At 46.7% G+C, this 16,062-nt stretch overlaps 1 protein-coding gene across 1 annotated transcript in view; it reads right to left on the bottom strand.

Moving 5' to 3' along the window:
* The window catches only part of LOC126355634 (uncharacterized), a 459,686-nt gene that overhangs the window by 340,613 nt on the left and 103,011 nt on the right, over window positions 1-16,062 (bottom strand). The window contains exon 2 of the mRNA XM_050006000.1: window positions 8,452-8,635. Coding sequence (XP_049861957.1) covers window positions 8,452-8,608 — 157 coding nt within the window. The 5' untranslated portion in view covers window positions 8,609-8,635. The remainder of the gene's footprint in view (window positions 1-8,451; window positions 8,636-16,062) is intronic.

Raw genomic sequence — 16,062 nt, 5'->3', positions numbered from 1 at the left:
CTGAACTTGTTTTTGAGTGAAAAAAAAACCTTTTTAAATACTCTTTGTAATAATGTATAACAGAATGTTAATTTATGTTTCTTTCATTAAATACACATTTTTAAAGTTGTGGTATTCTTTTTGAATCACCCTGTATATTGTGAAAAGCAATGGTCCCATAACACTCCCCTGTTGCACGTCAGAGGTTATTTTAACCTTGTAGACGTCTCTCCATTGATAACAACATGCTGTGTTCTGTTTGCTAAAAACTCTTCAATCCAGCCACACAGTTACTCTGATATTCCGTAGGCTCTTACTTTGTTTATCAGGCGACAGTGCGGAACTGTATCGAATGCCTTCCGGAAGTCAAGGAAAATAGCATCTACCTGGGAGCCTGTATCTAAAATTTTCTGGGTCTCATGAACAAATAAAGCGAGTTGGGTTTCACACGATCGCTGTTTCCGGAATCCATGTTGATTCCTACAGAGTAGATTCTGGGTTTCCAAAAACGACGTGATACTCGAGCAAAAAACATGTTCTAAAATTCTACAACAGATCGACGTCAGAGATATAGGTCTATAGTTTCGCGCATCTGCTCGACGACCCTTCTTGAAGACTGGGACTACCTGTGCTCTTTACCAATCATTTGGAACCTTCCGTTCCTCTAGAGACTTGCGGTACACGGCTGTTAGAAGAGGGTCAAGGTTCTAGTGAGAGCTGTATGTGATGTGATGATTAACATTTACTGGGGCCTGGAGTGCTGATAAATTCTCTTCGTAGATTGATACTGTCAGTGTTAACCGCCATTGAAAACAGTTTGGCTGGTCCTTGTGTAAGTGACGCCTGGTTATTGTATTGATATCACACGACAGAGTTAAGCTGGCCAATTGCTGTAGATATACATGGATAAAAGTTTTCCTGGATATATTTGCTGCGAATTGCAATAACATTACTACTGCATTTCTATATGAAGTGATAGTGTGTCTGAGAGACACAATTCTAAATGAGTAGTTTCATAAATTCTTACAAGTTACTGAGAGGCCAGTTATTATTGCGTGTTTAAATGGTTTGAACCAGATTCTATTAATGAAAATACAAGAATTCCTTCAATGACAGTATGTGGATATGATAATTATCCTAATTGCCTGTTAATTTAAATGTTGCTATTTGCTGTAAGTCCTCTTGTGTTTTGCGGCAGAATGGGGGTGGGTGTCTCGATATATCGTTAGCCTGCACAATAGTTAAAAGCATTTGATTTCGTTTTATCGGGACTTCCGCTGTTTATCTTGGTATCGGGTGCGTCCTGCTTGTGCTGTTGTGTATTTTCTACCCCCTTTGCCCGTGCGTGCCAGCTGGCCATGTATCTAGTTCACTTGGAGCTTAATGTATAATTGCCCTTACACACATAAGATAATAGATTGTCTAGCTTGGCTGATGTTCATTAATAGGCTGATTGATTCTACAGATGATGTGCTGTGATGAATTATTGTTTCTAGTTACTGTTGTGTACACAGTTCCGCGTAGTCAGCGCATACTTTCCCACTAGAGCGCGCCCTGCTAAGCACAACAGTGCAGGCGCAGCGCTCCTCCATCTTCGCACTACGAGATGGCGCTGCCTTAGAGATGGACCAAAATGCTGTTTCTGCCGATCCCCGTATTAATATGTAACGCAGCCAATGTGATTGCTGCTAATGTAGTACCTTTTCTCCTCGTGGATCACACTCGCGCAGTGATACCTGGATGCACGAGGTATTATAACGAGTGTACAGACCTCCGATTAGTCAGTCCGCATTTGTCTGCACCAGTCTGTACCAGTCTGCAGCTGTCTGTACTAGTCTGCATTAGTCTGTACCAGTCTATAGTCAAGTTTCAGTCTGCACATAATAAGATTACCATATTCCTGTACATAGCCATGAAGATAAGTGAGTAGACACTTTGTCACGTATCAGAGATATGTTAGAATAATATTACCGTACCAAGACCAAAGTAACTTCAGATTGTCAGTTGTAAACAGCATCCAGAATCAAGTTATGTAATGTCTATGCTTTTTATTATTTTAATATGTGTGTGAAAATTAATCAAGTTCTGTTTAAAGTTGGTCACCTTCAATCTGCTACTCTAAGCATGCAAGTGGCATTTCTATCGTCTGACCTAACGGCAGAAGATAAACATGCCACGATAAGACCACGAGACATATTGCTGACAATCGCCTACTTCGTTCGAGCGACAAGTCAAATAATCTGATGGTGCGTGTACCTAAGGTCTTACAGTACGCACACCACAGTTACTTAAGGCAGATGTCAGTCTGTTGTAGATACCCCCTAGTTCTGGGATTTTTCGTGCCTATTCGTGACCGTTGCTGCTCCCCTTTGGGAGTCCATGCCGAGCCTGTAGTGGAAACAGCTGAGTGGACTGGCGTCCGCTTCTGGGTGTAGTTTGTTGAATCCCACGAGGTTGCTTCGTCACATGAAATTTTACATTTTATATCCTACATTGCAGGTTGCCTGCCATTTAAGTAACGTGGTTGTGTGCCATGGTATCTGTTTGTTGTTGCCTGTACTCTGAATTAACTTTGGTAATACCAGTCACTGCAGTAACGAAAGACTACATTCCATCGTTAAATTTTAGTAAATTGTTCCTCAGGTTGATCATAGTTTTTGAGTAAATAATTTCACTAAATGTGTAATAGGCCATATGTGCCGTGATTTATGAATGTTTAAATTTTGAAGCAACTTGCTCTCGCCTAAATAGTAATTTTAAAAATATGTTGATGCTTTTATTTGTTATTTGTCTTGTTTAAATGTGGCAAATAAATGTTCAGTGCAACTGTCGATGGTGATTGCCTGATGTGTCACTTGGTCCTGTCCTACCACCCCACAGCACATTGTGCTGAGCTTGTGACGTTGTGTAAACGTTGAATTCCATGCTGTGCTGACTCATCAGATATTACACTAGTACTTCTGGGTTTCGTAGATCTGTCTTTATCTTTATTGGATGGAGAGTCACCTAATGCAAGAAAGAAAAACCTTGTGAGAACCCCCCCCCCACACACACACACACACACCGCTACCTGTGTAGCAGCATCTGATGTGCAGTGCTCTCTTCCCCATTTAGGACACCCTACAGTTCTCAACCCTGGGCCTCAAATCCAGGAAGTCGCAGCCTAGCTTGTCACAGAACCCTTAAAGTCTCTCGTTCAGTCCTTCCACTCGACTGAGAACCAAAGCCGCATGGTCAGCTCTGGGGACGATGGTGCAAATTGTGAGGTTCGTTGCAACACCATTCCCAAGGTTAGCATTTTGAACCTTCTCTGTCAGTTTCTGGAATGATCCAAGTATAGCGTCAGAGCCCAGACAACAGGCATCATTTGTTCTAACGTACGCCATGACCTGTAGTTGCACCCTGTTCCCACAATGGCTGCTAAAATAGCCTTTTCAACGTGTTGGGTTAAGCCCCCAGGCATACACACTGAGTGCACCTGCTTTCCTGCCCCTTGTTGCCTTTTCCCTAACGGGACCATCATTCGCCATACTTTTGAACCAGTGACGACTAGAAGACCCCTGCCCTTTTGCGTCTGCACACCTCTTGACACTGGACAAAACAGGTTTCTCCAAAACTGGTGAAGTAGGTCCCACGAGCTGTGTTTCAGTGTCAGTAAAAGGCAGCACTTCAACTTGTTTGTTAGTGGGATCGATGTAACACCATGAATCCTCCCTGATCCCCATACAACCTCTACAGGACGCCTAAATCTACCATCGGCATGCTAAAGTAGCGAAGTAGACAAGTAAAGAAAGATGCTGTACTTCTGCAGAGGAGACAGGATCCACAAGAGAGGATAGTACTTGAGGGATTTCTGATACTGGTATCACAGGTACTCGACTCTCAGGAGCTCTTCCAAAATGCCAATTTTCAACAGCTGCCGGTCTTTTTACAGTAACCAGGGCGTTTCTCAACTGCTTACGAACGTCAACGAACTCATTCCGCCTTCGGTAACAACATTCACAAATGATGATGCAGATGATATTTGGATTGTGGAGTGTTCAACTGCGTGGTTATCAGCTCCTGTACCAATTCCCAATCTCTTTACTGTCCCGTCTCACCACAATTACCGAATGATTATGAAATGATGACAACAAACACCCAGTCCCCAGACGGAGAAAATGCCCTACCCGGCCGGAAATCGAACCTGGGACCCCGTGACCCAGAGGCAGCAACGCCAGGCGCTGGACCATGATCCGCAGACGAAGCATTCACAGTGGGCTGCGTTTTGGCTGGTGCAATCTATTAGACGACACTGAACAAATAATTTTAAATCAAGCGCACTGACTAGCTTTTAATTTGTTGAGCTAAAAAGCTGCTAATTCCCTACATGAATTGAAGGAAATATGCAAAACGATATTTCTATTAATGCAACACAAAAAACGGCGGTAAAAATTTATTACCAGTTTCGTAAAACTTTTTGAGTTTAATTATATTTGTCAGCAAACTTGAAAACAGAGTAAATTAACGATAAATGTAGACCACAAACGCCGATATACTACAGATTACACGAAGATTATGCCCAGGCAATGTAGCTTTTGAAAATTCTTAAAGACTTACGTTTATTTGATCTAATATACAATGAAATTCAGGGGTGATGTATTCCTTGGTAGTAAATGTGAGCCACCAATCTTGATATACTACGAAATAAGTTACGTATCCAAAACACTCGTATCTGTAATTTACGAAAATATAGTTTTGTAAGCGTCCGAAAATTCCAAAATAGAGAGCGTTTATTTTAAACGAGGCTAGCCTACGGCTCTCAAAAATTTTAAAGCACACAAGTTTAAGCCTACAGTTGACGATAACAGTACAAGTTTTATGTTGTGCCCGGAATTCCAGGACAAATCTCTACAGTAGTTCCTCCCACAAGCCTGCACCTTTATTTACTTACTAAAAATCGACTACGACTTACATTTTTGCTTTTGACGAGTGCAGTGTATGATCAAACGGCAACTGAATATTTTTTACGTGATGCTATCTGTACACAGAAACGCTCTGCTGTTGCTCAGTCTGCTTCAATAAAAAAAAAGAAAGAAAAGAGAGAGCACACGATTGTAATATACACTCCTGGAAATGAAAAAAAGAACACATTGACACCGGTGTGTCAGACCCACCATACTTCCTCCGGACACTGCGAGAGGGCTGTACAAGCAATGATCACACGCACGTTACAGCGGACACACCAGGAACCGTTGTGTTGGCCGTCGAATGGCGCTAGCTGCGCAGCATTTGTGCACCGCCGCCGTCAGTGTCAGCCAGTTTGCCGTGGCATACGGAGCTACATCGCAGTCTTTAACACTGGTAGCATGCCGCGACAGCGTGGACGTGAACCGTATGTGCAGTTGACGGACTTTGAGCGAGGACGTATAGTGGGCATGCGGGAGGCCGGGTGAACGTACCGCCGAATTGCTCAACACGTGGGGCGTGAGGTCTCCACAGTACATCGATGTTGTCGCCTGTGGTCGGCGGAAGGTGCACGTGCCCGTCGACCTGGGACCGGACCGCAGAGACGCACGGATGCACGCCAAGACCGTAGGATCCTACGCAGTGCCGTAGGGGACCACACCGCCACTTCCCAGCAAATTTGGGACACTGTTGCTCCTGGGGTATCGGCGAGGACCATTCGCAACCGTCTCCATGAAGCTGGGCTACCGTCCCGTACACCGTTAGGCCGTCTTCCGCTCACGCCCCAACATCGTGCAGCCCGCCTCCAGTGGTGTCGCGACAGGCGTGAATGGAGGGACGAATGGAGACGTGTCACCTTCAGCGATGAGAGTCGCTTCTGCCTTGGTGCCAATGATGGTCGTATGCGTGTTTGGCGCCGTGCAGGTGAGCGCCACAATCAGGACTGCATACGACCGAGGCACACAGGGCCAACACCCGGCATCATGGTGTGGGGAGCGATCTCCTACACTGGCCGTACACCTCTGGTGATCGTCGAGGGGACACTGAATAGTGCACAGTACATCCAAACCGTCATCGAACCCATCGTTCTACCATTCCTAGACCGGCAAGGGAACTTGCTGTTCCAACAGGACAATGCACATCCGCATGTATACCGTGCCACCCAACGTGCTCTAGAAGGTGTACGTCAACTACCCTGGCCAGCAAGATCTCCGGATCTGTCTCCCATTGAGCATGTATGGGACTGGATGAAGCGTCGTCTCACGCGGTCTGCACGTCCAGCACGAACGCTAGTCCAACTGAGGCGCCATGTGGAAATGGCATGCAAGCCGTTCCACAGGACTACATCCAGCATCTCTACGATCGTCTCCATGGGAGAATAGCAGCCTGCATTGCTGCGAAAGGTGGATATACACTGTACTATTGCCGACATTGTGCATGCTCTGTTGCCTGTGTCTATGTGCCTGTGGTTCTGTCAGTGTGATCATGTGATGTATCTGACCCTAGGAATGTGTTAATAAAGTTTGCCCCTCCTGGGACAATGAATTCACGGTGTTCTTATTTCAATTTCCAGGAGTGTATATGGGAACTGGTTGTACGTCCTGATTTCCTTCTCGCCCCAGTCTCTGTCCATCACACCGTACTTCTTCATCTACTACTTCATCTGTATATTTCCTCCTCCTTACCCTCTCTCAGGCCATTATCTACTCCCCCTCTCACTATCTTCTTCTCACCCCCCCCTCCATATATATATATATATATATATATATATATATATATATATATCTCCCTCTCTCTCTCTCTGCTTATACTCCTGCCTCCTCTCTCTGTCCATGAACTCCTTCCCCTTTCTCTGCGCACCTTTTCTGTCTCTCCTCTATCTCCTCCTGCCCCCTTCATCTCAACCTCTCTCTGTCCATTACAACCTACCCGTCTCTCTCTCTGTCCAACTTCCTCTCACAACTCCCTCTCCATATTCTCCTGCCTCCTCTCTCTCTCACTCTTTCAGTCCATCGCCCGCATCTCCTGGTCGTGCAGTAGCGTTCTCGCTTCCCGCGCCCGGGTTCCCGGGTTCGATTCCCGGCGGGGTCAGGGATTTTCTCTGCCTCGTGATGGCTGGGTGTTGTGTGTTGTCCTTAGGTTAGTTAGGTTTAAGTAGTTCTAAGTTTTAGGGGACTGACGACCATAGATGTTAAGTCCCATAGTGCTGAGAGCCATTTGAACCATTTGAACCATCTCACTCCATCAGTTCCTCTCCTTCCAGATTCTCTCTCCATCTCCTCCTGCCCCCTCTCTCTGCCCCTCTCACAGCCCAACAGCTCCTCCCCCTTATCTGCCCATCTTCTCCCTCCCTCTGCCTCTCCATCTCCACCTGCCACCTCTCTCTGTCCATCTTCTCATTCTCGTTTTCTGTGTCCATTTCCTCCCATCCCTCTGTCCATCTTCTCTTCCTCCTTCTGTCTGTACTTGAGCCTTGTGTATTGTTATTGCAAATTCGGATTCTGATTATAAACCAAGAAGCCATAAATACGACTTTCTTGTTTGCTAACAACGTTTCACTATTGTTTATTTCGTAGATTTACTTATGTTTTCTATAGTGTATAATGAGCACCACCATGGTTATCCCACACCCCCTTACTGCAAATTTATACGCCTGTCTGGTGACTTTACTTTTACAGCGGCTCATCTCGCGCTTGTATTGTATTGTATGTTAACTGGGGGCCTAGAAACGACGGAGGGGCTCGGTCCCCGCCACACCCGCTGTGTTCCACAACCCCACGACGACTACCACAGTCCACTCCATCCCTCCGCCGCCCCACACCGAACCACTCTTTCAGGGTTATTGTGCGGTTCGACCCCTGGTGGATCTCCCCACCCAACCCCACCTCCACCCCTCCAGGCAACGTCTCACACCAGACGAGTGTAATCCCTATGTTTGCGTGGTAGAGTAATTATGGTGTACGCGTGCGTGGAGAACTTGTTTACGCAGCACTCGCCGACATAGTGTAGCTGAGGTGGAATAAGGGGAACCAGCCCGCATTTTCTGAGGAAGATGGAAAACCGCCTAAAAATAATCCACAGACTGGCCGACTCACGGGACCTCGACACAAATCCGCCGGGCGGATTCGTGCAAGGGGCCAGGCGCTCCTTCCCAATCCGAAAAGCCGTGAGTTAGACCGCACGGGTAACCGGGTGGGCCATCTCGCGCTTACATGAACCTGTGGTCTTTCAATATTAATCTTATATTTCAGCTAGACAAATGCTTTCCAGAAATTTCATAACTCTACACTAATTATTTTTTGTTGTTGCGATTTTTTCCGCCAGTGTATTTACGTTATTGGGTGGTGGGCTCTAACAGTTGCCAAAGAAACTTTAGGCAGATCGCCGCCTCTCCTCAGCCTACCTGTGGGACCCTGCTGACGGACTGCTCACCTCTCGCGGTGAGGACCATACCTGGCGACCGGCATCTGCTGCTACGAGTTCCCCACCTGCCGGGGCTGCAGCTGAACAGCGCTGGCCACTCACCGTGCGCGGGGTCCTGGCGACGCATGTCCTCCAGTAGGCACCCGGCGGCGCGCAGCTGTGGTCTGGAAAAGCGCAGCTGGACTCCAGGCAGGCGCAGATCGCCGCCGCTGGACACGCCGCCGCCGCCACCCTCGCCTCGGCTGGCGCCGGTGCCCATGACGCACCGTGGCGGCGACCAAACAATCTGCAGGCCCGGGATAAGCGGAATCTTTAGTAGCCACCTACAAGACTCAGTCCTGGAGCCAATGCTATTACTCGCACATGTAATTGGTCTTCTGCTTGACTAACTATTATCACTCGCTTCAGTGGCAGTACATAAAATGCAGTACATATTTCTGAATAGACTGAAAACTAATAAATGATCACAAGCACAGTCGCTAAAGCGCTTTAGCCTAGAAACAGGCCATGGCCACTCTGTTGCATTATGCCAATATAAACTCCTGTCACAAACACTGTACAAGACACTGGGAGCAGAAGTACTCGTTGAAGAAACCGCGGGAATGCGGCCAGGTCAAAACGTGAAAACCGCCGATGATTCGACATATAGCCCACCTCCCCCAGTCATACAAGTCACGAATTGCAATATAACCGGATTCTTAGCACCCCAGCTGGTAGCTTCACTTACCCACCTATTTAATTAATGCCTTAGACGAGAAAAATTCTCTAAAATCTGGAAAGAAGATAATGTAGTAATTATTAAGAATGGCCCTGATAAAGACCCAGTTGAAGCTAAGTCCTATAGACCTATTTGCCTATTAGACATTTTTGGAAAACTAGTTGAGAAATTGCTAGCTGACAGACTGACTGCACACCTAGTGCTGTGCGGGATGAGGAGGAGGCAGTTCAGCTTCAGGCGGGGGCGATCGGCAACTGATGCAATCGCCCTGGCGGCTGAGGCCTGTAGCTCTACCCTGCACAAGTACGTTGTTGGCATCACGGTCGACATCAGTGGCGCCTTTGACAACCTGTGGTGGCCTTCGCTCTTCTCCTGCTTGCGGGAGAAAGAGTGTCCAGGGCCGCTATATGGTTGCCTGAGGAGCTACTGTGAGGGTTGGGAGGTCTGGCTATCATCCCCTAACGGTAAAGTTGGAAAAACCTTAACAAAGGGATGTCCCCAGGGTTCTGTTTTAGGTCCCCTATTCTGGGACATCCACATGGAGCCACTTCTGGACAACTTGCAACAGAGTGAAGAGTTGCTAGAGGTGATAGCCTTGCAACTGTGGTGCCGAAATACGAAAATGTCTATTTCACCAACTAAATCAACCTATCTTTTGCTGAAAGGACAGCTAGTAAGAAATCCTACAGTGAGAACTGGGGGCTCGCCAGTTCTTAGGCGACGTGAGGCACGCTACTTGGGAGTTATCATCGATGAAAGGTAGAACTTCAGAAAGCACATTGAATCCGTAACCCAAAGAGTATTACAAGTACTCAGTAACCTCATCTCTATAATTGTACCATAATACACTCCTGGAAATTGAAATAAGAACACCGTGAATTCATTGTCCCAGGAAGGGGAAACTTTATTGACACATTCCTGGGGTCAGATACATCACATGATCACACTGACAGAACCACAGGCACATAGACACAGGCAACAGAGCATGCACAATGTCGGCACTAGTACAGTGTATATCCAGCTTTCGCAGCAATGCAGGCTGCTATTCTCCCATGGAGACGATCGTAGAGATGCTGGATGTAGTCCTGTGCAACGGCTTGCCATACCGTTTCCACCTGGCGCCTCAGTTGGACCAGCGTTCGTGCTGGACGTGCAAACCGCGTGAGACGACGCTTCATCCAGTCCCAAACATGCTCAATGGGGGACAGATCCGGAGATCTTGCTGGCCAGGATAGTTGACTTACACCTTGTAGAGTACGTTGGGTGGCACAGGATACATGCGGACGTGCATTGTCCTCTTGGAACAGCAAGTTCCCTTGCCTGTCTAGGAATGGTAGAACGATGGGTTCGATGACGGTTTGGATGTACCGTGCACTATTCAGTGTCCCCTCGACGATCACCAGAGGTGTACGGCCAGTGTAGGAGATCGCTCCCCACACCATGATGCCGGGTGTTGGCCCTGTGTGCCTCGGTCGTATGCAGTCCTGATTGTGGCGCTCACCTGCACGGCGCCAAACACGCATACGACCATCATTGGCACCAAGACAGAAGCGACTCTCATCGCTGAAGATGACACGTCTCCATTCGTCCCTCCATTCACGCCTGTCGCGACACCACTGGAGGCGGGCTGCACGATGTTGGGGCGTGAGCGGAAGACGGCCTAACGGTGTGCGGGACCGTAGCCCAGCTTTATGGAGACGGTTGCGAATGGTCCTCGCCGATACCCCAGGAGCAACAGTGTCCCTAATTTGCTGGGAAGTGGCGGTGCGGTCGCCTACGGCACTGCGTAGGATCCTACGGTCTTGGCGTGCATCCGTGCGTCGCTGCGGTCCGGTCACAAGTCGACGGGCACGTGCACCTTCCGCCGACCACTGGCGACAACATCGATGTACTGTGGAGACCTCACGCCCCACGTGTTGATCAATTCGGCGGTACGTCCACCCGGCCTCCCGCATGCCCACTATACGCCCTCGCTCAAAGTCCGTCAGCTGCACATACGGTTCACGTCCATTCTGTCGCGTCATGCTACCAGTGTTAAAGACTGCGATGGAGCTCCGTATGCCACGGCAAACTGGCTCACACTGACGGCGGCGGTGCACAAATGCTGCGCAGCTAGCGCCATTCGACGGCCAACACCGCGGTTCCTGGTGTGTCCGCTGTGCCGTGCGTGTGATCATTGGTTGTACAGCCCTCTCGCAGTGTCCTGAGCAAGTATGGTGGGTCTGACACACCGGTGTCAATGTGTTCTTTTTTCCATTTCCAGGAGTATATATATATATATATATATATATATATATACCGGCTGGCACTCTGACGCCAAAATTTCTGAAGTTGTTCAGGGATATTTTCTCAGTATTTTGGTATGAGGGGGCCGTGGTATCTAGTGGTCATGGAGTTCTTGTAGAAGAATACCCGGAAATTATCCCTGAACTACTTCCTATAGTTTGTAGGTGGATTCTTGTTCACCCTGCATAAAGTGCCTTGGTCGCGTTACATAGGCGCGAACCGTATAAAAGGCAATGCAGGAAACAGACCGCACTTAATACACACTAAGACAACGAAGAAACGGGCAAACGAAGAAACGGTACTAATTTCATCCCTGCGCTGTTTCACGAGAGCAGAAAATAGAATCCTATGCGGTCTTCAAATAGCAAGCTCTGCCCTCTTTGTAATGTCACCCGCTAATTTATTTCGATGCATCACAGTTGAAACGCGTAAATACGCTCTTACAAATAACTAAAACTTGAGTAAAATTGGATGATTTATTGAAGACAAAGAGCAACACAAATTGGACAAGTCAATAAAGCGTTGATCCACCTCTGACCCTTGTGGAAGCAGTTATTCGTCATGGCACTGACGGACAGATTGGATGTCCTCCGGACGGATATCGTGCCAATTCTGCCCAACAGGCGCGTTAGAGGTTCAAAATAACAAGATGGATGGAGGGCCCTGTCCATCGTGCTCCAATGTAAAGACGTGTCTGGAGACGCCGCAATGCAGCCTGACAACCAGGAGTTATGGTCTTGTGTGCCATTTTCTTTCCTTTGGTTGTCAACCGCGCCATCCTTACAGCACAGCCGTACGTCGTCGATACTCCATGTCCCGTATTGTTGCCCTTCGTGGCGAGCCATCCTAGGCTTCTATTTCGGCAAGATAATCCCCCCCGCGCAGGGCGAGAATTTCTACTGCTAATCTTCGTGCTTTCCAAACCACACCTTGGCCAACAAGGTCGCCGGATCGCTCCGCAATTGAGAACGTTCGGAGAATTATGGGCAGGGCCTTCTAACCAGCTCGATTTTCTGACGATCTAACGCGCCATTTGGACATGACTTGGCACAATATTTCTTAAGAGGACATCCAAAAACTCTGTCAATCAGTGCCAAGTAGAATAACTGTTGCATAAGGGCCAGAGGTGACCGAATGTGTTATTGACTTGCTCAATCTGTGAAGCTTTTCCTCTTGAATAAATCATCCAATTTTTTTGATATTTTAATCATTTCTATCTGTGTGCGTGTACGTCACATCTACCAATTTCCGTCCCATTCCGATAATACTTCGTGGTATGACTTTTTATCTTTTTTAACGTGTGTGAGTGCATGCTGAAAAGTAATGCCTCTGTATTCTTCATGTGAAAGCTCTTAAAGATTTTTTACATAAAGCAAGCAATACCGACATTTTATATCTTCATTCCTCACCTCTACAGACTTATTCCTCACCCTGCCGACGAAAACATTTCACCCAATGAGAGACTAGTCTGTTGATACCATCACTGTAGAATGTTTGACTTTCTCGACGAAGCCACAATCTCACCTCTGCCTCTACCGCTCCATCACTGTCAAAGTAGATTCCCCTAAAACGCTGTTCATATTTTGGAAACAGACGACAGGTGGGGACCAAGTCGGGACTGTATGGAGGGTGATTGATGGCAGGGAACCCAAGGCGCTGGATTGTTGCGAATGTCACAGCCTTCGTGTGTGGTCCAGCATAGTCATGCTGAAGGAGAGGTTGTTCCACGTGTGGACGAACTCTTCGAATTCGCAACGACATAATAACGTTACACACCTCCATGTTACACTCTACAATTCGGAAATGTTTAAGAGCTTTCACATAAAAAATTTGGAATAGTTACTTTTCGGCACGAAGGAATCCGTCGGAAAAACATTTTGTATTCTAGTGTGATTGTGAGAGGATTATGGCAGACGAATTCTTAAGCATTTGAGGAAGAGGTAGCCCAGGAAGAACTTTGCACTCACGATATTTACCAGACGCTTATGAAAGCTGTTAGTCAACTATTTTGCTACTAGAATGTGCTACAATCAAGTTCGCAAACTATAGCTCGCGGCTAGTAGAAGACCTCGTAATATTTCTATGTATACATGTTTGAAAGTAATATCTTCAGTCTTATAAAAATGTGAATAATTTAAAAGAATGTTAGGAGTTTTTCACAAGGGGGCAGGGACACATTTTCTTTATACGTTATTACGCAGTCGTAATATGTAAATTGTGTAATACTGATTTGTCCAAGACACAGTCGGTAATACGTTATGCAGGATTAATAAAAAAATTTCTAGTTGAAGCAACTTTCTAGCATGGAAGATAAACGTTTCAGGGTTGGTTGAAAACGTTTTACTGTGTGCACGGTTTCCGGGCGGTAAAACAGCATTAAGAGTCACACACTGTACAGGAGACATCATAAATACTTCATAATGTTCATACATTTTAGTCACTTGAATATAAGTCCATAAAAATACAGAACGTGTGTAAAAAAATTGGTGAAAACTGTCTTGTTGACCATCGAGAAGTCAAAGCGGAGAGAGGACTATTTCACCTGAAGTATGGACCTTGCCAGACTGATCCATTGTTTACATTTTTAAATTAATCTAACTGTTTGTGATTCAGTTAATGGATCCTTCAAGTAAATGTTTTAGATAACTCTCTGAGCTGTTCTCTCTCTGAAAATTAAATTCATGGAATAAATGTGCGCCGGCCGCGGTGGTCTCGCGGTTCTAGGCGCTCAGTCCGGAACCGTGCGACTGCTACGGTCGCAGGTTCGAATCCTGCCTCGGGCATGGATGTGTGTGATGTCCTTAGGTTAGTTAGGTTTAAGTAGTTCTAAGTTCTAGGGGACTAATGACCACATCTGTTAAGTCCCATAGTGCTCAGAGCCATTTGAACCATTACGAATAAATGTGCATTGTGTTTTGTGAAGTAACTATGGAATGCCATGCTCTGATTTTTCTTTCTGGTCCTTCTGTCGCTAATTATTAATCATTTTCAAGATCAGATTACGGTGTGTCACCTAGACATTGGAAGGTAAGATGTATTAAATACTTGCTGCTGAATAACGTCTTATTTGAGAAGCTGCGAGGTGCGGCAGTAAATGTCGTACAATCCCCTGTCAAACTTCAGATTCAAACTTATAAAATATCCCTAAATCTACTACTTTCTTCCTTCATTCTCTGTCCATATTCTCTTCCCACTCTCTCTGCATCTCCTCCCGCCCCCTCTCGCTTCCACTCTCGCTTCCCCTCTCTGTGCCCGTCACCTCCTCAAAAAATGGTTCAAATGGCTCTGAGCACTATGGGACTTAACTTCTCAGGTCATCAGTCCCCTAGAACTTAGAACTACTTAAACCTGACTAACCTAAGGACATCACACACATCCGTGCCCGAGGCAGGATTCGAACCCGCGGTTCCAGACTGTAGCGCCTAGAACCGCTCGGCCACTCCGGCCGGAGTCGTCACTTCCTCCCCCATCTTCTCCTTCCACCTCTATCCATCTCTCGCCCTCTGTCTCCCCATCACCCCCTTTCCGTTCCCTACCTCCATTTCCTCTCACCCTCTGTTCATCGCCCCTCTCCCTCTCTCACCTTGAGTCTTGTTCACTGTTGTTGCACACTGAGATTCTTTGGCATTATTCTAATAATAAGCCAATAAGCCACAAACACAGCTTTCCTGTTTGCTAACAACGTTTCACTATTAGTCATCTAAAACTTGCACCGCAAATATTACGGAAATCGAAAGTGCTATTGATGGGCGGTTTCCGCAGAATGCATTGGTAGTCAGGAGCTCGTATTATTAGCCAATAAACAGATTCTAATAATAGCACTTCTAAAGTGTATTTTTGGGAAAAATACACTTTTTTTCAAGGAACAGTGCCTATTGATACAACAAAGTAAAAATAGGGTAAATTAAAATGTCAGTGGAGTTTGTTGCAGGATTAGAGTACTAATAGTTAACGAGACGCCCTGGTTTCAAAAGTTGCCATACTGACACTTGTACAATACCTGAGACAGCACACACTACAGAACAACGCAAGGCATATATTAGTTACGTGGGCCGCGCGGGATTAGCCGAGCGGTCTGGGGCGCTGCAGTCATGGACTGTGCGGCTGATCCCGGCGGAGGTTCGAGTCCTCCCACGGGCATGGGCGTGTGTGTTTGTCCTTTGGATAATTTAGGTTAAGTAGTGCGTAAGCTTAGGGACTGATGACCTTACCAGTTTGGCCGTCCGCGGTGGTCTCGCGGTTCTAGGCGCTCAGTTCGGAACCGCACGACTGCTACGGTCGCAGGTTCGACTGTAGCCTCGGTCATGGATGTGTGTGATGTCCTTAGGTTAGTTAGGTTTAAGTAGATCTAAGTTCTAGGGGACTAATGACCACAGATGTTAAGTCCCATAGTGCTCAGAGCCATTTGAACCATTTTGAACCTTAGCAGTTTAGTCCCATAAGATTTCACACACATTTGAACATTTTTTGAACATTAGTTACATGGATTCGACAAACAGCGGTTCCATTCAACATGACCACTAGCAGCGACAATTCACGATTTCAATCTGGTACGGTCCGACTGCTGCACACGTGCTAGCAAATTTAGAGGAAATGTCCGAGCAGGCTACAGTATTACGTCGCTGCATATCGGGTGCAGTTAGTATGCCCTTGTAGATACCGTCTTTCAGCTTTCCCCACGGACGAAAGTCTACAGGCGTCAAATCCGG

Source organism: Schistocerca gregaria, chromosome 3, assembly GCF_023897955.1.
Source record: "Schistocerca gregaria isolate iqSchGreg1 chromosome 3, iqSchGreg1.2, whole genome shotgun sequence".
Taxonomy (NCBI): Eukaryota; Metazoa; Arthropoda; class Insecta; order Orthoptera; family Acrididae; genus Schistocerca; species Schistocerca gregaria.
This window is presented reverse-complemented; position numbering and strand designations above follow the sequence as displayed.